The sequence below is a fragment of the Sapajus apella genome, unplaced genomic scaffold (genome assembly GCF_009761245.1).
Source record: "Sapajus apella isolate SASKATOON/1434 unplaced genomic scaffold, GSC_monkey_1.0 scaffold87, whole genome shotgun sequence".
In the NCBI taxonomy this organism is placed as follows: Eukaryota; Metazoa; Chordata; class Mammalia; order Primates; family Cebidae; genus Sapajus; species Sapajus apella.
In genome coordinates, this window is record NW_022437027.1 from 4,900,910 (window position 1) to 4,923,953 (window position 23,044).

The window sequence follows — 23,044 nt, forward strand, 5'->3', positions numbered from 1 at the left end:
TAAGGACATTTTCAGAACAATGAAAGTTGAGAATTTTATTAGTGAGGGAAAGTGTTTCAGAAACCTTCCAGCAGACTTCCCCAGAGGTTCCATTATTTGCTTGGATGCCCAGGCTGCAGCAAGGAAGGCTGAGAAAGCAACTGCTTGCATTCTCATCCTTCCGAGAGTGAGATTGTTGTTATTAAGGAACAGGGAGATCAGGACAAAGAGAAATCACTTGTAAAGGAAACTGACATGTTTATTACATATGATTTAAGTAACTTTTATTATCAGAAAATAACGTTATTTGGTTGGTAGATACAAGTAAAGCGAAAAATGAGTCGTTTGCTGTGAGGCTGGCCATTTACCTATTTCTTTTTGTCCTTTTTAATTATGAGATGGGTCTTCCTCTGTTACCTAGGCTAGAATGCAGTGGTGCGATCTCCACTCACTGCAGGCTCAGTCTCCCAGGCTCAAGTAATCCTCCCACTTTAACCTCCCAAGTAGCTGGAACTGGAACTACAGGCAAGAGCCACCATGCCTGGCTTTTTTTTTTTTTTTTTTTTTTTTTAGGTATCCCTATGTTGCCCAGGCTGATCTTAAACTCCTGGGCTCAAGCAATCCTCCTGCTTCAGTCTTGCCAAAGTGCTGGGATTACATGCATGAGCCACCATGTGCAACTTACATTTTCTTGGAGAGCTTTATAGAAAACCTTTGGAAATCATCGCTGTGTTCCTTCAAAAGTGTGCGTTAAATATCCCAGACACCATGCTACCACTGGACATATAAAGATAAATAATACATCTTGACATAAGTCTGTTGGGGAGATGAGCAGGCAGCTGTCACTGGTTTTCAGCACCCATCTTATAGTCAGCATGTCATCTTTTTCAGAGAGTGAATGATTTTTCTTTAGAAACTCTGGTTAGGAAACAATTAATTCAGTTGAGTTTCGCGGGAAATGTTTCTCAGAATAGTAGTAACAGCATCGATGTGTGCGGCTGTTACTTATTGAGGGCCAGGTGCTATCTTGAGTGCTTTCAAATCTTCTGTCAACCTTTGGTGTTAAGCATTATCATTCTGATTTTTATAAATTAGAAGACTACATTTATGTAAGGAACTTACTTAAGGATACTCAGTCAGTAAGGGACAAAGCTAGGACTCAAATCTAGGGCAGCCTGACTCTAGGGTCTATTCTTAATCAGATACACCGTTGATGAAGGCTGACTTACATTGTCTTGATTATAAAGCATATTAACTTTTCAATTGGTTATAAGTTGTCTCACAAACAGGTGTTCTTGGAAGAGTTTCATGTGTTCTGTTTATTCATGTCTGTTCAAATAAAAGTATTCTCATTGGAGAACCATTCGGTAGAATGTAAATGAAAATTATTCAAGTCACCTGCAAGAGAATGTTGACTCTTGTTTGTTAATTTACTCATATAACCTCTAGAATAAGTCAAGCAATTAAATTTTCTAGTAATTGTACAAGACTAGAAATTAGAACCGGCCACTGCCAATATGCTGTACCCCTTGGTAAGCTGCTTAATTTTTCTAGCTCCAGTTTCCTCTCTGGTTTTAAAAGGACAAAGGGAATTGGGTTAAATTATCTGAGCTTCCTTACATATTAAAATTAAGTCAAACATTTCCAGATTATTGACTTTTGGGTACTTGAATGATAGGCATAAATATTTAATGAACAAATTAGGTTCACTGAAATTCAGAGAACTTAGACTGCCCTTTTACTGTAACTCCATGTAAGCAGCTTCTAATTTGCATGAGTCAGAAAAGATTTTCCATTTAAGTAGAGTTGCAGAGTGATTAATTGAAGATAACATTCTGACTGATCCCTTGATAACAGGAGTTTGAACTAAGAGGTCTTGTGTCTTTTTTCTGTGTAGACAGAGGGGAATGACCAAAATATTTGTGAAGAGCTGAATCAGAGGTTTGGTGGAAGAAATAGTAGCTTATATATAGGGAACAGACATCTGATGGCATCATACTTAGCTATCTTGTTCATTCAGAACTATGATAGTTCCTTCCAAGTTCTAGGAACTAGAAAAGTGCCAGGGGGCTTTTTAATGGGCCACAGTTGAAGGAGCTGCATATAACTTTGGCAGTCATTCCTTTGGTCAGTACTCAGTCATATGGCCACACTGCAAGGAACATGGGAATTATGTTAAACTGTGTGCTCATGAAGAAGGTTAGAGCAAGGTACATAGAAACCTGGGAAAACTAAGCAAGTAGAAAAAAATCAAGGCAGTCATTAAATCTGGGAAAAATAAACAGCTGTACAAAAAGGGGATTAAAATAGACATCATAATGGCTAACATTTATTGTCTACTTACTGTGTACCAGGTATTATTCTAAGTCCTTACATGTTTCATTTATTAATTTTCTTAAACTTCTATGAGATAAATACTATTACAATCCTCACTTCACAGATGAATATTGATTTCACAAAAAATGTTGATATCACTGTACCTATTGGGGAATAAGAACCTCATTAAATATTCTAATATGGTAGCAAATCTAAGTGATGTAGAAATAATGTCTATGTTATAAACTATGTAAAATTAAACAGTCAAAGCAACATAAGCATACTGTTTGAAAACATGCAGGGAAACATCAGTGGAAACAATTTAAAAAGTTGGAACCCCTCAGGATGAACAGTTCAAGTCTGAGGTATGGAATTGCTCTCTTACAATTGCACTTTCTAAACTATGTTGATAAATAGATAAGTATCTGGTACGCAGGAAATTATCAAGAGAAATAAAATGAAAACAAATCAGTAAAAGGTGATTTGGTTATTTATGTGTAGAGGTCATCATTTATACCTTCTTTTAATATAGAACAGTGATGGTTATATAAATTACCAAATAATGGAGTCTTACGCTGAAAGGGACCTAAGACCAAATTTCTAGGCCTGAGTTTATCCTAAACTTTATTGGCCAAGTCACTTAACCTTTGGGGGGGCTTTGCCTTTTTCAAATTTTAAGAGAATGTTGAACTAGAGATGATCTCTTGCTGTCACTTTAAATTCTAAAGTTGCATTATTCTAGATGTTAGACTAATTTTTTATTTTTTAATAATAGGTCTTACTAGGTCTGAAACTACAGCCCTCAAGGCTAGTTTTGGATGCAACATGGCCATTTACTCACAACCAATCTTTTTTTGTTTGTTTTTTTAGCTAGTATTGGCATACGTTATGTGATTAGTTATATATTAGTTATATTATTTCTGTGATTTTCTCAGTACCAGTTTAAGTACTTACATAATTTGTCATTTTTGTCCAACAGGATTTTTTTAACCTGTTAAAGTATAATATAGAGAAAAGTTCCTAAATTATAAGTGTGTGCGTACCTCAATGAACTTTTACAGTGAGCACATCCTAATTACCAGTACCAGATACTGGATCAAGAAACAGAGCATTACCATTATTCCAGAAGCTCCTTGCAGTTGCCTCCCTCCAGGGGTCAGCCATTATCCTGACTTCTAACCTCATAGATTAGATTTTGAGTTGTATAAATGGCATCTGGTAGTTGTGTAAAATCAAACATCTAGACACATATATAGATTTACATTTATCTTATAAGTAGGTAAGTAGTAAACATATATATACATATATATCCATAAATCTTTTTGCTTTTAATCTTTTGGTTTGGGGCAGGTTTGTTTCTGTTTTTTGTTTTGTTTCTGGCTTCCCAAGATGACACATTTAAATTTCTTGAGATTTCCTACCGATAATGATTATATGAAAAGCATATGCATTTATTATTCACTTACTACAGTACTTTTAAGTACATAGTCATAAAAGCATACTTATCTAAAATGAAACTTTTATCCTAGGTCCAGTGGCATTGCAGAGCACGGATGGTTGCAGGAGCCAACTTTTACATTGTTGGACGAGACCCGGCTGGCATGCCTCATCCAGAAACAGGGAAGGATCTTTATGAGCCAAGTCATGGTGCCAAAGTGCTAACAATGGCCCCTGGTTTAATTACTTTGGAAATAGTTCCCTTTCGAGTTGCAGCTTACAATAAGAAAAAGAAGCGTATGGACTATTATGACTCTGAACAGTAAGTCTTACATTCTCTGTACAAATCTTTGAAGTTTTTTGTGGTCTAAGCTGCTCCCAGGAATTTAGTTTACTGTCTAATCTCTACAACTGTACTGATGACAGGCTTTGTTGTATCCATGTCAGAGAAAGGTAAACCCAGAAAACTAATTTCTCAATATTCCAGGAATTAGAAGTAGAAATAAAACTTGAATCTAGTTTCATGGTTTCAGGAATTTTGTTGCGAAGTCCATAAAGGCAATAATGTTATTTCTCTCCTTACTACGTCTGCTGTAGCTTACTGAACATAAGTGGTTCGAGAACTTAGTGATGATTACTCTGGTAAGCCCAGGGAATCTATGTATAGAGAGAGAGTCTAACTAATATTTGTGCAATCACTATGTGACTGGCACTGTCCTAATTATTTACAAGTATTAAATTATTTACAGGTTGAGTATCCCTTGTATGAAATGTTTAGGACCAGAAGTATTGATTTTGAATTCCTTCAGATTTAGGAATATTTGAATGAGGTATCTTGGGAATGGGACCCAGTTCTAAACATGAAATTCATTTATATTTTAAATATACTTTATATGTATAGCCTGGAGGTAATTTTATACAATATTTTACATAACTTTGTGCATGAAACAGAATTTGTGTACATTGAACCATCAGAAAGCAAAGGTGTCAAAGATGGGATTTTCCACTTGTGTCTTGTTGGTGCTCAAAAATTTTCAGATTTTGGAGTATTTTGAATTGTGGATTGGCGTGCTCAACATATATTTTCCACAGTGATCTCTAAAGTAGGTGTGGTTAGCTCCATTTTATAGGTGAGTAACCTGAGGCATAAAAAGGCCAGATAACTTGTACAAGGTCACAGGACTAGTAAATGACAGCTGAGCAGCTGAGCCCAGGCAGTCTGGTTAGAAAGCCTGTGCTCTTAATTATTAACACCACAACTTTTGTCTTCAGAGATCTTAGGAAGAGCAAAAAACCCTAAGCTTTTAGTACAAATTATTGGTAGTATTGAACGTTGTCTTTGTCCGTTTTCACAGTGCTATTAAAAACTACATGAGACTGGATAATTTGTACAGAAGAGGTTTAATTGACTAACAGTTCATGTGGCTGGGGAGGTGAAGGAGAAGCACAGCACGTTTTACATGACCACAGGAGAGAGAACAAAGCAGGGAAGTGCCACACTTTTAAATGGTCAGATCTCGTGAGAACTCAGTATCACGAGAACACTGTGGGGGAAACTGTCCCCATAATCCAGTCACCTTCCAGTAGGTTCCTCCTGTGACATGTGAGGATTACAATTCAAGTTGAAATTTGGGTGGGGACACAGAGTCAAACTACATCAAACATATACAAGGGGACTTCAAAAAGTTTGTGGAAAAATGGAATTAAAACATAAGAATAAAAATGTAAACTTTACTTCTCAATGTAAGTTCCATCAAGTTCGAGACACTTTTGTGAATGATGATACCAGTCATTTAATCTGTTCCTGTAGAATGAGGGTGTCTGGATACCTGGAGACTAGGGGTAAAAAAGAACTGAGTCCCTGCTAATTTAACCATGTCAATGTAATCTTTTTTGGTTGAAGAAAAATGGGTGCCCTTTAAAGACTTTTAAAGATTAGGAAATGAAAAGAAGTCAGAAAGAGCCAAATTAGGATCTTAGAGGTGGATGCCTAATAATGCCCCATTGAAATTCTTGCAAAATTGACCTTGTTGGATTAGAGGAATGAACAGGAGCATTGCCATGGTGGAGGACTTTCTGGTGAAGCTTTCCTGGGCATTTTTCTACTAAAGCTTTGGCTAACTTTCTCAAAACATTCTCATAGTAAGCAGATGTTACTGTCCTTTGGCCCTCCAGAAAGTCAACAAGCAAAATGCCTTAAGCATTCCCAAAAAATTGTTTCCATAACCTTTGCTCTTGACTGGTTCACTTTTACTTTGACTGGACCACTTCCGCCTCTCGGTAGTCATTGCTTGGTTGTGCTTTATTTTCAGGATTGTACTCGTAAAGCCATGTTTTATCTCCTGCCTCAATTCTTGGAAGAAATGCTTCAGGATCTTAATCCCACTTGTTTAAAATTCTCATTGAAAGCTTTGCTCTTGTCTGTAGCTGATCTGGGTGTAGTGGTTTTGGCACCAGTCAAGTGGAAAGTTTGCTCAACTTTAATTTTACAGTCAGAATTGTGTAGGCCAAACCAATTGAGATGTCTGTGGTGTTGGCTTTTGTTTCTACTGTTAATTGTTGGTCTTCTTCAGTTAGGGCATGGTCAAGATTAATTTCTTCCTTGAAAATTTATGTGGTCTGCCACTATGGGCATCATCTCTAACATCATTTTATCCCTTCTCAAAATGTAAACTGCAGATTTCTTTGGGACATTATCCCCATAAACTTTTCCTGAAGTATCAGTGATTTCACCATTCTTTTACCCGAGCTTCACCATAAAGTTGATGTTTGTTCTTGCTTTAGTTTTAACAGAATTCATATTGCCCTGATAGGGGCTCTTTTCAAACTAATATCTTATCCTTCTTAGTGCCTCAAACTAGATCCTGTTCAGACATGAAAAAGTGTGAATTTATTTTGGTGAAAAATTGAAATCCATGCATAGTTTTTTTTTCATAATGAACATTTTCCAGGAAACTTTTGATGGCTCCTTGTATCAATCTCCCTTTGGCTGACAAAATTATGTTACCTTTCATCTATAGGTAGTATACTCTGTAAGTTTAAAGTGGTAGTGTGAAGCTGTAAACTCTGAAGTTATGGGTTCTAGCCCTGTTCTTGCTACATAGCTTGAGAGTGCTGTCTTCTCTTGTTTCCTTGTCTCTGGAATAATTGGCAGTGGACAAGACGATTCCCTCTTAGCTCAAAATGTGTAGCCCTTTGCATGATCTATAGCACCTAGTTATTTTTGCACCTTAGTAGATACTTGCACATATGAATTGTTTTGTGTTTGACCTTTACTTAATATACCTGCTTTTTTAGTACAAATCACAATCTACATTCAGCAAGCAAACAGATAATTCAACAAGGAAAACAGATTTTTTTATTTACATTTTTACCAGTGTCAGCTCTACTGACATGCATTAATTGGAAATTGACTATGGCCTGGTAACCTTTAATCTGAAAGCTGCCATGCTTTGCCATGATACTTCATAGTTGGTTCCCCATTTAAGAATAATGCAGCTCTGACCCTGTGTCCTCATTTGTATGGCTCATTTTGTGATAATAGGGGCAGAAGATAGAAATAAACCTTTAAAAAATTTAAAAAATCATTCTCTTGTTTCTAAAATGGACATGAAGTTTGTTATTTGATTTATTTGAAATAAATGATAAGTTGTCTGGAGAAGGAAATACTATTATTACCAGTAGAGATTGGGGATGTGTGGTTGCTCTTTAATGACAGAAATAATTCCGGAGACAATACACACATTTAAATGATAAACTTTTCTGAGAGATCAACTGTAGCTAAACTATAGGAAAGTCTTATTAGACTTTCATAACTGGGGTAGGCAAGTGTAAAAGGACTCCTGACTGTTCCCATATAATTCAAGACAGGAGCTATTCTAGTTTATATTTTCTGAAGATCTGAAATGTGGCCCAGATTCCGGTATCCTTGTGAACCACACCAAAAGAAAAATTTGCAACAAACTAGAACATTTTACCCTTGTACAAAATTAGGTTTGTCAACATTTAGAAATAGTTCTAAATCATGTGGGCTTTTTTTATTTTTTATTTTTTGCCTTTAAAAGAAATATGTATCTATATGTATGTATGTGTATATATATTTATATATGTACACTTAGTACAATTTCACTGTCTAAAAAGTGCAACTGTAAAAGCGGTGTGCTGAGAGTTGTAAAAGGACTTTTCTACCAAAAGGATGCCTTAAAAATTTTTTAAGAAAAGAAAAAAAATTATAGTAAACTTTGAACTGTTTTACCACAAAAAAGGTCATTGAAACTTTAAAATATAAATTGATTATTAAAAGAAGTAAAAAAGTTTCGGTACAGTTCTGCCCTTTTATAGTAGGCCACTGTCAAAAATTCTAATTTAGTCTGGGGAGGGGCCTTATACATTTGTAATTCTTTTAAAAGCCCCCCACCCTAAAACCACTAAAAAAGCGTAGCAGTACCTTCCTACAGATCTATAAAACATACAATGTCAGGTGAAATGCTGGGCCCAGCAACCTTTGCTTCTCACCTGGCATGAGATTTATTTATTCAGTTTGTGTACAAGTAATTGTGAACATATTCTTGTTCTGAGAGTTAGGAAAAACTTCCTTAAGTCACTAATACAATGGCAAGGGAGAGCAAGGAGAATGAAATAAAATTATTCTGCTAGTGGCTAAATGCTTAAAACTTAGGTGAATTTCCATTTTGATGAGTTAAGAAAACAAAACCAAACTAAAAAGAATTGAGCTTTTCTTTTACACTTCTTGTGCCGAAATGTTTCATTACTGTGGTCTCTTTGCATGATCAGCTGGTTTAATCACACACAGGACCCTAAACCCCATCTGTATGTAGTTGACTGATGTGCTGGTAAGCCTTTGATAACTTTGATGTTTGGTTAAATCTGTGTAGTATTGCTTTAAGTCTCTCTTTTAATCATTCAAAAGCTAAATAATTACATCAGTTCTTATAAGATTTTCCAAAGATGAATTCTGTATTAGTTGCATGAGTGGCTCATTTTCTTGGAATTTTTTGGGGGTTACTAAATTATAATAAGTAATAACTGGGGAAGCTTTAAAACTGCCTTAGTTTTCTAACTTTTTGTGTTTGTGTTCAAAAATAATTAAGTTGATGGTAATATGTGGAAAGTGATTAAAATTTTGTTTCAATGGGCTTTGATGTAGTGAGAAAACAGTTATTAATTATGCACAGATGAGGTTGTCTTTTGTTTGATTAATGGATGTTAGCGCCAGCTTTTGTGTAATTAATGATTTTGTGTGTGTGTGTGTGTGCTTCTTCTTTGATTAAATACCAGTATAAGACAAGCCTTAGGAGAAAAGAAACAAACTTCATGAAGATTTCAGGCAAAACATTATTGATAGGAATTATAATAAATCATCTGTTTATATTTAGAAAGTTAAGGAGGTTCAAAGTAGCCATAATAGGCACTAAAGGAAATTTAGTTTTAGGACTGTGAGATTAAAGTCCATTATTTCAGATATTGCAAATAAACTTTTAGAGGTAATTCAGTTATCTTATTTGTATTTTTTTTCCTCTTTTATAAAGTAAGTCTTTGTATTAGGGTAGATAGATACAGAATTATTCAGATTAGTGAAATAAACTCAAAAAGAAGGCAGAGTAATATATGAGTGAGAGTGCCTTGTAGAAACGGGTAAATGAATGGGTAGGTGGACAGAAATGTTTGTTGTCTGGTTATTTCCACATTTTCATTAGAGGATTACTTTCATGTTTTTGATGCCAGAGTATACTTTAAATCATTACTATTAGTGTCTTTTTTTTTTTTTTTTTTTTGAGATGGAGTCTTACTCTGGAATTCAGCGACACGATCATGGCTCACTACAACCTCCACCTGGCGGGTTCAAGCGATTCTCCTGCCTCAGCCTTCCGAGTAGCTGGGACTATAGGCATGTGCCACCATGCCCAGCTAATTTTTTTTTTTTTTTTTTTAATAGAGACAAGGTTTCACCATATTGGCCAGGATGGTCTCGATCTCTTGACCTTGTGATTTACCTGCCTTGAGCTCCCAAAATGCTGGGATTAGAGGTGTCAGCCACTGCGCCAGGCTATTAGTGTCATTTTTAAAAAACACCCTAACTGTAGGCATCCTTCAAGGCTTTTTCAGATATACTTTCCATAGGAGAGCTCATCTGTTCCTGTGGTTTCTGTGGGGGTGATTTTTAAACCTGTGCATTAGTGTTTCCCAGTTGTATTAGTTTTTGTTGTTGCATAACAAAGCACCATTTAAAATAACACCCATTTATTACCTCATGCATGGTTCTTTAGGTCAGAGGACTGGATGTGCTTGACAGGGTTCTCTGGACAGGTTGGGTTTGTATCTGAAGGCTCTGAAAAGAATCCACTGTCAAGTTGAATCTTGTTATTAGTGGAGTTCAGTTCCTTCTCGTTACAGAACTGAAGTTCTCGTCTTCTTAATGGCTATCGGCTGAGGATTGCTGCTCTTTCTAGAGGACACTTTTGAAGGCCCTCCATCTCAGCAACAGAACCTCCCTTATGTTGCATCCCTGTCATATCTCAGATCTCTCTGACTTCCCTTCTGCTACAAGACAGGAAAATTTGAGTGATTAACATAGGGCCACCCAGATAATTTTGTTGTTTTAAGGTCAACTGATGAGTAACCTTAATTGTATCTGCAAAATCTCTTTTGCCATGCCATAACATAGCATGGTAATAACATGGGGGGCAAAGGTCATTGGGCCATGTTAGAAATCTGCCTCCCACACTAGTGAACATTTCTGCATAGATTTCTTGCTTCTTCGATTTCTTTCTAAATTTATTTCTTCTTTACTTTTACCCTCATAATATCCCCACATTTTACGTTTCTTTAATTACTTCTTATTCTCACTATATAGAATCTTAAAGTCCTATATCCTTTTCCCTCACTCGTTGTAGCCAGGTCTTATCAAGTTTACCACTGAAACGTGTGAATTTCTTCCTTTCCCTTTCTTGCCACGATCTTTGCAATGCACAGGTATTTCTGTTAGAGTATTGGGAAACTGTCTTTTCTGTTACTTCATAAAATGCTTATTTTTATTAATTTTGATGTTTCTTCTGAATACGTTTAGAGTCTGACCATAACTGCATGAATACCAATTAGTCTCATCCTGTATTTGTCAATTTTGCATTTTATTGCTTTATGATCATTAATAGATAAGACCTAATTTAAACTCTATTATATTGTCTTCTAGTGTGCATTTGAATCATAATTAGGTATAGTATAAGCTATAGTGTGTGTGTGTGTATGTGTGTGTATATATATATATATATTTGAAAATCAAATTATGTGTTTTATATATACTGGATCTTGTATTGAGGTCAGTATACTCAATTGAAATTATCACAAAACTTTGACTTCGGCATTATTCATTTATTAACTTCTTATGGAACCTTTACTATTTGCAAGCCATTGCTAGATTGTAGGCACTATATCTGGAAACAGGCAGAGACTGTCGTTGCCCTCATGAAATTTAAATTCTAGGAAAGAAGACAGACAGTAAACCACTGACAATACAATTAAGGGTGGTAAGTACTTGGCAGAAGACTGTGGGAAACTCAGCACTTGCTTGACCAAGTCTCAGGTATCGGGGATAGATTTCTGGAGCAAGTGACATTTGCACTGAACTCCAAAAGATGAGTTGGCACTCCTTTGGTGAAGAAGGGAATAATAGTATTCTGGACAAAGGGATCCATGCATGTCAAGGTCCTGGGTGAGAAGGATCATAGAGGGTTGAACAGAATGAGGTAGAACAGAGTCAAAGGATGATGATGAGATACTCAGGGGCCAGAAAAAGCAGTTCCTGAAAGTCAGGAGCTGGAGTTGATAACGAAGTTTTTAAAAGATGGTTGTGTAACTGTGAATTGGTTATATAAAATTCAGGTTTCTGTCAAAAAGGGAGTTTAGATTTACAGATGGCCTTTCTGAAGAAACTGAAAATGCTAGATTAAATATTTTCATAAAAGTATTATGGATTTGACAAGATGATGATAGGAACTGTGAGGCCAAAACCAGTAAGTGAATGCTAAAACTTCCAATAAGCTGAGTGTTGAAGCTACTTTTGCCCTGATAAACCTAACAAACTTGAGAGTATTGATTTTCAATGCCTCATCATGTAGGTGGAGACAGAAAATACAACTCTGCTCCTGATCAAGATGGAGAGCCTAACAGGAGAAACTCCCATGCAGTTGAGACTCCTTCCCACCTTAAATATAAGGGGGAGCCTGAAATGAACCCAGTTCCTTCTCCTCTTCTAGGAGACTGTGAGCAGAACATTGTGCTTAGGCTCGAAAGTTGGAAGCTCTGCCCAGATGGGCTGAACTTACATTACCTGGGTGATATTAAAACAAACAAAAAACCCTGAAGCCATCCAGTTAGTTTTAGGTGGTTCTTAACTAGGCATTCCTCTAAGCATTCAGCAGAAGCAAACATAAACTCTTCCTAGAGCATCACATCAGTGTACTAGGCATCAACTTACTCTTATAAATATTTGTGTATACTTAATGAACAGTTTTAGTCAAAAATGTCAAAGGATACAAGGAAACAAAGCACCATAACAAGAAAAAAAAGGAAACTATAGTCAGCAGAAGCAGAACTACAGAGACTTCACATGTTAGAATTACCAGATATAGATTACAAAATCACTATACTTGTAGTGTTTGTAAAACCAAGGAGAAGTGTGAAACTATTCACATGGAACATAAAAGTTATAAAAATGACTTAGCTTAGAAAAGAGAAAGGGAAGTCAGTGTGTAGGCATGTGTCAGCATCATATGGGTGTTGCACTGGGGGGATTGGAGGAAGTGGTTTGACTTCAAGGCATCTTCAGGAGGCACAGTCAGTAGAACTTGTAGTATAATTGTTATATTAAAGGCTGTTTTCTTTTTTCTTATCAAATACATCTACTCACCTCCCCTATTTCAAAGCAAACAAAACAACACCAATTTAGTTCAGTATCCTCCTTTGCAGTTCCACAGGTAATGGGCAGGGAGTTTTAATGGAAAGAACTGTAGGTGTAAAGGTGCGATGGAATGAGTGAAGGGTTTGTGTTTCACACACCATCATTATTGTGTACAATTTTAAGTTTTCTGTAACAGCAAATTTTTTGACTCCGAAAGTGTTCTGATCTCAAGATTCTGCTTAAGCAGTTAATAAACAAAAGATTTTGTGTATATTGCTCCCTTTAGAATATTTTATCTAACAATAGGAGATGATACTTTTCTCCCTAGTTCTTATGGTAAACTTTCTTTAATCAGTAATAAAACAGATGACTTGGACATGTGCATTATTTGTTTTATCCTTTCATAAGCCCTTGTTTTGAAACTATTCTAGAGAGGTGAGATACTTACATTTTCTAGAAATAAAATAGAAGTGATTGTTTCCCTTAATGGCTAATACTAGGAATGACAGATAAGACACCATTATTATGGTATTTTTGTTATAAAACCCAGCAATATCCATATGCTGCCTTTAATCAACTGTATTATCTGGGAGAAAGAAGGGCAGGGGAAGGGGAGATATGCATAGAGCAGAAAACAGCAATTAAAGACAGAGCAGTACTCTTGGGCTTCGGCCCCAGTGTAGAATTCAAGTGAGCTGGAATTGACTGCATGGGAGATGTATTTTGTTAATGCCAGGAAGCCAAAGTAGCTTTGAACCCAAAGAAGGACAAAGGTCATTTTCTCTCTCTCAAAAGCCCTGATTAGATTTGACCACTCTTGTAGGGCATCAGTACTAGAGAAAAAATAAAAAGAGCAAATAAGAGTTTCTGAAAGAATATTTTCCCCAGTGCATAGGTAGAGCGATCCAGGTCTCCCCATAGAGCAGTACGCATGCTCTTGATGTCCTCCAGTGGAAGGAAAATAGGTCCCAGTCATTTCTGCTCACTCTTTAAAAACCTCTCTGCCTGGAAAGTTTCTTCTTTGTGGCTAAGTGGAGTGCCCTGATTTGGATGCATCCTTGGGTGAATAAGGGGTAAATGGATGGAATAAGTGCCCGCGAGAGGTCACCCAATTGAAATGATGTTTGAGAAAAATTACGAGAGCATTTAAAAAGAGAAAATTAACATGTTACCACCAGTATTTTTTGTGTGTTTTGCTTTTATTCTCTTTATACATTCATTTAACACAGTTGTGCATAGCTGAGTTTACAGTATAATAGCATTTTATGTCCTGCTTTTTAATTTACTTTTCATGAGCATCATTCCATGCTACTAGAAGTTCTTTGCAATCATTTTAATGGCTCTTTTTCAGTATCTGGTACCATGCTATGCTGTAAGTCTCACTGGTTGTAGTTGAATAAAGAAGTTTATGAAGGCTCACCCCTGCTCTGGAAGAACCTTCCTGACAGCACACTCGTGTCCTTAGGTATCATTGAGGGCTGGTAGCATTCATCTCCTTGTCCCATCTCTTCCCACTCTTTTTAAAAACACAGAAGTTTTTCTGTATCTGTACCATAATCTGGCCATGATGTTGCCTTAGGCTGTAGATCTGAGCTATGTCCAGTTATTGACCTTCTTTCTTACTGTAAAGAGGTCTAGGAGGAAATAACTGTGAAGCTATGTGCCTTACAAAGTGATGTTTTGTTCTGTTATCTGCTTTTCTTTTTTCCTGTGACTTTGAGATCTCTTTTTTCTTTTCTGCTCCTTTAGGGTGGCGGTAAAATTTACATTTTATAAAATTGTCAACCCAAGCTTGCTTTCTTATTAGCATACCCATTATTAGGGTTTCTCAATCTCAGGAGTATTGGCCTTTTGGGTCAGATAAATCTTTGTTCTGGAGAGGCTGTCCTATGCATTATAGGATGTTTGCCCTGGGCAGGGGAAGAGGATGGCAAAAATCATCTGTTGAGAAATTGAGATGATTTTGCAGTACACTTTCGGACAACCCTGGAAGTTCATTATTTGACAATATTGATAGGTACTTCACTCTAGCCTTTATTTAAAAGACTGGAGTGCTGGGAGGAAAACATGACAAATGAATGACTTTTATTAATTAGATTTTAGATAATTCAGTTTTTCATGTCTTTCAGTTGGTCTTTGGTTTGAAAATAAAAATTGTTAAATATGTATGATGTCAAACAATGCTTTTTAGTCCTTGAACAGAAAGCCATAAATGTTTATCTGATTTTGAAGAGAATTTTTAACCCCAGTCTTAAGAATGCTTAGTGTTTTGATGTACTATGTTTGACGTAACCTGCTTTCAAGTTAGATTAAAAAGTTAATTAGACTTAAAATAGATCACTTATAAGTTACCACTATTATTTTCAGTCCTGTCAAAGAAGACATTTTCTTTTGCTTCTCTAAATTGCTTGTTGCCTATTTAGCACTTTTAAAAAGCTGGTCTAATTGAATATGAACCTTCAAAAGAGACACTTGAAGGGCCATCTGCTGACCCCAGCTCTTGTCCGTATGAACAACTTGTAATAGTGGCTCTTATGGCCATGTATGTTGAGTGAGAAACAGCAGATGGCTGTAAAGATTTAAAATCTTCAACAAGTGGCCGAGAGTCATTTCTGCTTTGGAGTTAGTCAAGATGCTGGCCACATGTGGTTAGTATGTTATGAAGGGTTTCACATTCTCTGCTCATTTGGGGCATTTCCTCTCTCCTTGCTGTTATAACCTCTTCTCTCTCTCTCTCTTTTTTTTTTTTTTTTTAAGAGCTAACATTCTGTCTGCTGTAGATTAGAAGAATCTGTAACCAAGTGGTTTTGAGAAGGAAGAAAGCAAACATACTTGTGTTTCTTTTTCCAGGTGCCATGGAAGATTGGTTAATTAGTGTAATGAAATGCCCCTAATTAGAATTTATTTGTAGTAAAAACCCAAGGTCCCTTATTTAGTAGCCTTTCCTGCTACTGGCGCATTCCTGATTACTTGCAGGTAAAGTTCAGAGATAATTTTAGCTCATTCCAGAAATTCTTCAGTCTTTTTTTTATTTAGTTATTTCTGTAAAATAATGTCCATTTAAAGATGTGCTTATAAAAAATATGATTTGATTATGGTGACTCTTGTGTTGACTCCTTGAACCTAGATTCTGATAAAAAGTTAAAATCTTTATGTGAGAGATAGAAATATAAGTATGAGGCAGAGGAAAATGTGTTTTCCGTAGCCAGGGTGGAGTGGAACCACCACCATGTGGAAGCAGAAAGTCCCATTCCGTGTGATGAAGAAATGCTTATGGCATGCAGGGCAGATGGAGTGTGAAATAGCTTCAGGAAAAGAGGTGCCCAGGGACCTTGGTTTAAAATTGCAATTTCAGAAGGAATGCAAGCAAACTTCTGGATTTCAGACAGTTTGGCATTCTGGGGAAAGAAAGGACTTTAATTGGTCTGGCGTTTTTCCTTTAATCAAAAAGTTAGGCAGAGCCATCCTGCAAGCTCCTCTCTTCTTTTTCATTGCTTTCAAGAACAAGCACTTTATGCAACTGATAGGTTTTTCCTTTTTGAACCCAGAGTTTAAAATTTACATGACCAGAAAGCTCTAGCATCGTAAGTTTTCACAATGAAGCTTACTTAGGGAGCTGATTAAGTGGACCTCCTAAGGAACTGAAGCACATTCAAGTCACTATTTTCTCAAATTATTCTTGACCAAACAAGTTTTTAATTTTACATCTGGTTGGAGCAAGCATTTTTAGACATAGTTGGAAAGCTATCTGGACCCCTCTATAGCTACTCAATTCCCTTAACTTCCTGTCGAGGCTCTGCTCCCTAAGCCTTGTCCTGAGATATAACCTCTCTGGCCTGGAGATAAAGTCAGCTAATTGCATTGATGGATTATTTTCTATATTCATTTGCATTCAGATTCTCCTTACCCTCACAAGGCAACTTGACATCTTTAGTGAGAAAATTGAAACCATCTTTCATTAACCACCATTTCCAACACCAAATCATTTCTCTGTCTCTCGCTCCACCCTCACACCTTCTCTTTCCTCATTTCATCAGCCTGACTCTCCTCCTTGTCAAAGCGCCTCTCCTTGTTTCTTCACCCTGGGCTTCCTTCTCTATCCTATATTTTCTCGTTTCTTCTCCTGTCACTCATCCTTCTCCCTTTCCTTGTTCTTGCCACTTATTTTCTCCTGCCTATATAACTCGTTAAGCCATCTCTCTTTTCTTTAAAAAAAAAAAAAAAATCACATCTGAACTCCACTGTGTATCTCTGTCATTTCACTGCTCCATCTCTCATCATCTGTTAAAACGCTTCTATTAAGGAAGATTTAAATTCTGATTTGTAAATTCAGTGTTTTGTTCCCCGCTGTGGTCATCTTCCTAAGCCCTCTGTGGCCTTACCATTTGTGTTTCCCTTCTTCCATGACTCCATATAATCATCTTGGTTCTCTTTCTACCTCTTTGACAAATGTATTATTTCCCTTTTGCTGAGTTTTCTTTCTTTGGAGAACTTCCGTTTTCTCAAACTCAGTTTTTATTTTAGTTTTGATAAACTTACAAGTTATTTCTAATTCCAGCTGTCTTGATTGTTTTTGAAATCTCTTCTCTCATAGCCTTGCTTATTTTTCTAGGCTCATTTCACATGCAGTAACTTTTTCTTGCCTTAAGTCGTAGTCATTTATGTAATAGAGAGATGATGGTTTACTTTGTGTATAAACTGTAGTAACTAGCCCATCTGCATGGGCCAGTATGTCATGGGTGACTTGACACTTCTTGCACATTGACTATGATAGAGGTGGGAGATACTCCATACATTTATAAACTCTCTGAATCAAACCGTTTTATTTTGAAGCAATATCTATTAACCTTTCCTTTTTATCTATCATCTTTAATAATTTGTTACAGACATGTGAAATATGTTTTACCCTAAGAAGATGAGAGTTGAAACCTTGAGTTGAATGTGTATGTCTGTCTTCCTGGTAATGCAGGGAATAGGAAGAACAGACAGGATGACTGGAGGAGGTTGTGACACATCTGAATTAAAGTAGTAGTACCTTTCTCCTTAGCAGTTAGAAATGACATAAAACACACTGATTTTTCTTGTGACTGATTAAATGAGTCACACTAGTTTATATTCATATCATATATGTATAGCGTTTCAGAATAAAACTCTTAGACATGTTTCAAAGGGAAGATGGAGCATTTGTTAAAATCCTGGTTCCTCACTGGGAAGTTGGAAAGGCCAGAATTGGAACCAGCAGTGAATCTAAGAGGCAGAACTAGACCAGGGACCAAGTGTCAAGTTGTTGTAAGAACTGACAGTAGTGGTCAGGCTGGTGGGGGTAGGTCAGGCATAGGAGATGCTTGGAAGCTGGAGGGAAAAAACAAAACAAAAAACACCAAGCCCAGGACTCATATAAGTCCTGTGAGCAGCTGAGTCATTGAGCACACAGATAACAAACGTCAAACAGAAGAAACCAGAAGCTTGATACACCACCTAGATGGCTAAGGAAATCATGATACTTCTTTCTTGTTCTAGAGCCCACCCTAATGAGTGGATAGCCCACAAGCTCATAGCTAGACTCAGTGACCAGTACTAAGGAAGATGGTGGGAAGCTGACTAGTGTGGAGGTGAATGACGTCAGAGAGAAGATAGATCTGAAGGGGATTATTGATGAGATCGTTATGAAGGGCATGCTGAAACGTCTCATATTAATAGTCCAGATCTAGATAAAAGGGAATGTAGAAGTAGCTCAGACTTCAGTAACTGATGTTTCTTATATTATATATTTATGCATTCACTCATTTATATCAACATTCCTATCCCATCTTAATGCACGTTAGTTTTTTTGTCTTTATGTCCCTCTGTCACCCATGTCTATGACCCATTTCTTAATTTGTTACATTTGAATAAAACATTGTCTTTCAAACAACAAAGAAGTAGCACAGATTGACCACAGTATTCAGTAAGATTTAATTCCTCTTTTTGCCACAGTATAAAGAGTAGTCACTCATTGAGGTCTACGAATAGTTCTATATTGAACCAATACATTTTCCTATACATATACCTATTTATCCTTTCATATTTTACCAAATATTTACTGAGCTCCTAGTTAGATAATAAACTACCTGGTCACTGGTCAGTTACTATTTATTGAATATATTTGGTGTCCCTAGCGCCATTCAGATATATTTTTTACTGCTAATGTCTGTCATTTATGTGTATGTTAATAGCCATTATAATTGTTGGGGGGCCAGAATGATCACTTTCTGATAGAAATTTTTAAAATAAGTTTTTACTTATTATAAAATTGATGATAATTGATATTTTTATTTGATTTTGATAATATTGATAATTGATTAAATGATCATTGTAGAAAACTGCAGAACACATGAACAAAATAAAAAGCACTTGTAAGACCACTTCCTAGAAATAACCACTGTTAACATTTGGGCATATTTCTTTTTTTTTAAACCCCAATAATGACTACATGGGGCATATTTCTTTATGTGTGCACTCTTATGTATATACACACACTCTCTCTCTCTCTCTCTTTCTGCATTTTCTCAAAATAGCAGTGATATATCTCTGACTTCATGCTGGATGGCTCAGATGCCAAACATTTATTTCTCACAGTTCTAGAGGTTGGGAAGTCCAAGATACAAGGTTCCAGCAGAGGCAGTGTCTGGTGAGGACCCTTTTTCCTGGTTTTGGATGGCTGTCTTTCTGCTCTGTCCTCATGCAGAGAAAAGAGCAAGAATTTCCTGTTTCTTTCTTTTCTTATAAGGGGGTTAATCCCATCATGTGGGGGCCCACTCTGTTGGCCTCATTTAATTCTGATTACTTCCCTAATGTTCCACCTTCAGATATTATCATTTTGGAAATGAGGGCTTCAGCATATGAAGCCCTAATATTGTTAAAGGGGGGATACAAACATTGAATTCATAGCAGTGGTTGCATATAGTTTTGTGTTCTGGTTATTTTATTTATTGTTAATCACGTCATGAGCATCTTACCCCATCCTTTCTTTAATGACTATGTAATATTCTACTCAATCCTGAGTTGAAACAGAGTTTCTTAAAACCAGAGTTTAAAATGTATATGACTCAGTTCTGAGTAGAATATTACATAGGATCTTATTTTGGATCTTTTGGCCTTTAGGTTGTTTATAGTATTTTGCAGTTGTAAAATGACTTTCAGATAGCTGTCTTAAGCATATTTGTCTGCCTCTAATTATTTTCTTCTAGGTTTGTAGAAGTGTAATTAATAGTTAAAACATACTTGGCATACCTCCAGAAGCCAGGGCCGCTTGGTAGTTTATGATTGCACTGGGTTCTCAGGGTTAACTCTATAATAAACAATGAAGAGAAGAGGGACAGAACTGCCAACTAGAAGTAAACAGGCTCGTCATCTGGTGACCTGAGTGACTCTGAATGCTTGTTGAGTCCTACCTAGTTGGCCATCTAATTTGGTTCCCATGTTTGAGAGAAGAGGATGAATTTATGGTAAGTAATGTATGCCATAGCTATATGTGCTCTGTGCTTAGTGCTTAGAGGGCTTTTGTGTGTTTTTATATGTGTGAAGATGAGAAAAACTGTCAACACTAACTCTATAGTGTCTTGTCAATGAAATAGTATTGACTATTGCTACTTAACTGGCTGTTCTAAAAAAGAAAAATTCAATTTTGCGCTTAATATTTCAGTTTTGCATTTAGCCTTTCAGGTTGAAACTTCCTTAAAACTTTTCAATTTTTGCTAGCTAAATTAGATTTAGTGCTTTCTTGAAAAAAAAATAAAAAAAAAAAAATCCAGTCCTAGATTAGTGGTTGCCAAGAGCTGGGGAGGAGAGGGCAGAGAGGTGATACGGGTATGACTATGAAAGGAAAACCCCTGGGAATGGATGTGGATTTGGAAGTGTTCTGTAACTTCACTGTGGCAGCTCCCTGAACCTGCACATGTGACAAAGTAGCATAGTATTAGGTCCACAAGAGAAATGAGCACAAGTAAAACTAGGAAAGTCTGAGTTAGATTGGTAGATTGTTTCCACATTGATATCCTGGCTATGATATGCTATAGTTTTGCAAGATGTTACCTTTTGGAGGAAACTGGATAAGGGTGCAGTGGTGACTGGCTGTATTATTTCTTACAATTTCTGTGATTCTACAATGGTCTTAATAAAAATTTCAATACAGATTTTTTTTCTGGCTCTAAAAATGGTAATATTCAATAGTGGTGTTTTTTGTTCAATGATACATTTGAAATCAGATTTATATTCACAAGCACTGTGTTCAGTGTTTTTTTTTTAAATCTCACTAAATTATGAAATTAATTTTCTTTTTTTCCTCTCCTTTAGCCATGAAGACTTTGAATTTATTTCAGGAACACGAATGCGCAAACTTGCCCGAGAAGGCCAGAAACCACCTGAAGGTTTCATGGCTCCCAAGGCTTGGACTGTGCTGATGGAATACTACAAATCCTTGGAGAAAGCTTAGGCTGTTAACCCAGTCACTCCACTTTTGACACATTTCTAGTAACAAGGGGACCACATAGTCTCTGTTGGCTTTTTTTGTGCTGTCTGTCTGGACATGCTTCCTAAAAGCTGACCATTTTCTTGCATCAGTTTTGGTCTGCCTTATAAGTTTTGTTTTGAACGAGTATAACACACTGATGGTTTTAATGTATCTTTTCCACTTATAGTTATATTCCTATAATACAATTTTAAAGTTTTGTCTTTTTATATTTATGCTCCTGTCTCATTATGTTTTCAAGCTGTTACATTAGTTGTAACCAGTAGTACACACATTGAATCTTGCTTTTTTCCTTTTGAAAAAAGAAAAAATTACCAAACAATAAACTTGGCTAGACCTTATTTTGGGAATTTTACAAGACATCTGTAGCAATTAGATTTTTTTTTTCTACATTAAAAATAGAAACTGCTTCCTTTCTTCTTTCTAGTCAGCTATTGATCTTTTCAACTGTTATAATCTAAAGTATTCTTATGATCTGTGTAAGCTCTAAATGGACTTCTTTACTCAATAAAATTAATTTTTTGGCTTCTTATTTATGTGATACATTTTATATTGCTTTGTTTCCACATACCCTTTCCTCCTTGTGAAAAAGTTTCTGATGGAAGAGGGAAAATGCAGGCATCTTTTATTACTGGAATCCAATACTTAGTTTCTTACACTGTATTACAATGAAATCTTTGATAGCAGGAGCCTATGTTCCATCATGTTTAAGTAGGAAAATAATAAGGCATTCTTAGTCCATCCCAAAAAAAGTTTCTTCAAATAAATTTTTAATGTGCTTAAATACCTATGTAACAATTTGCAAGGAATTTGAACATAGATGGGTACATACTGCTTTAGTTAGGAAAAACCAGCGTATGCTGTAGAAACACATCTCTAAATTTGTGCCATTTGATCCATCCAGGTTGATAGCAAGGTTCTGTTCACCTTAGTCATCCAGGGTGATGTTCTCCCACCCTATGTTCCTATGTCAGTAATAGGTTTTAGAGGGAAAGAGCATAAAAATTACACACCAACTCTTAAGTGTTTTGTCTCAGAAGTGACACACATCACCTGCTAGTTCATTGGGCAAAAAAGGTCACACAGCCCCACTCACATGTAAGGAGGGTTAGGAAATGCAGACTTCTATGGGTATAGGAAGGCAAGTAGACTGGGAATATTGGTGACCGTGAGTTGTAAGTACCGAAGTTGCCATTCTGTTCTCTATGTTGGAACTGGGTTGTAGGGATACGTTTCTTGTATTAGTCCATTTTCATGCTGCTGATAAAGACATACCTGAGACTGGGAAGAAAAAAAAGGTTTAATTGGACTTACAGTTTCACATGGTTGGGGAGGCCTCAGAATCATGGCAGGAGGTAAAAGGAGCTTCTTACATGGCAGCTGCAAGAGAAAATGAGGAAGATCCCAAAGTGGAAACCCCCTGATAAAACCATCAGATCTTGAGACTTATTAACTACCATGAGAAAAGTATAGGGGAAGCCGCTCCCATGATTTCAATTATCTCTCACCAGGTCTCTGGTGGGAATTACGAGAGTACAATTCAAGATGAGATTTGGGTGGAGACACAGAGGCAAACAGTATGTCCAAATCTCCTGTCCTCACATTTCAAAACCAATCATGTCTTCCCAACAGTCCCCCAGTCTTATTTCAGCATGAACTCAGAAGTCCACAGTCCAAAGTTTCATCTGAGACAAGACAAGTTCCTTCCACCTATGAGCCTGTAAAATCAAAAGAAAGATAGTTACTTCCTAGATACAGTGGGCGTATAGGTATTGGGTAAATACAGGCATCACAAATGGGAGAAATTGGCCAAAATAAAGGGGTCGCAGGGCTCGTGCAAAAATCCAGTGGGCAGTCAAACTTTAAAGCTCCAAAATCATCTCCTT

At 36.5% G+C, this 23,044-nt stretch overlaps 1 protein-coding gene and 1 long non-coding RNA gene across 2 annotated transcripts in view; both read left to right on the top strand.

The window, feature by feature from the left end:
* Nucleotides 1-21,690, top strand: part of PAPSS1 (3'-phosphoadenosine 5'-phosphosulfate synthase 1) — a 99,134-nt gene extending 77,444 nt beyond the window's left edge. Inside the window, exons 11-12 of the mRNA XM_032254839.1 lie at nucleotides 3,825-4,054; nucleotides 20,984-21,690. Of these exons, the coding sequence (XP_032110730.1) occupies nucleotides 3,825-4,054; nucleotides 20,984-21,122 (369 nt within the window). The 3' untranslated portion in view covers nucleotides 21,123-21,690. The remainder of the gene's footprint in view (nucleotides 1-3,824; nucleotides 4,055-20,983) is intronic.
* Nucleotides 4,061-18,224, top strand: LOC116534442. Its single transcript, XR_004261718.1, has 3 exons — nucleotides 4,061-8,957; nucleotides 11,168-11,170; nucleotides 18,212-18,224. It is a non-coding gene; the product is annotated as an uncharacterized LOC116534442 (long non-coding RNA).
* Nucleotides 21,691-23,044: the final 1,354 nt, after the last annotated feature.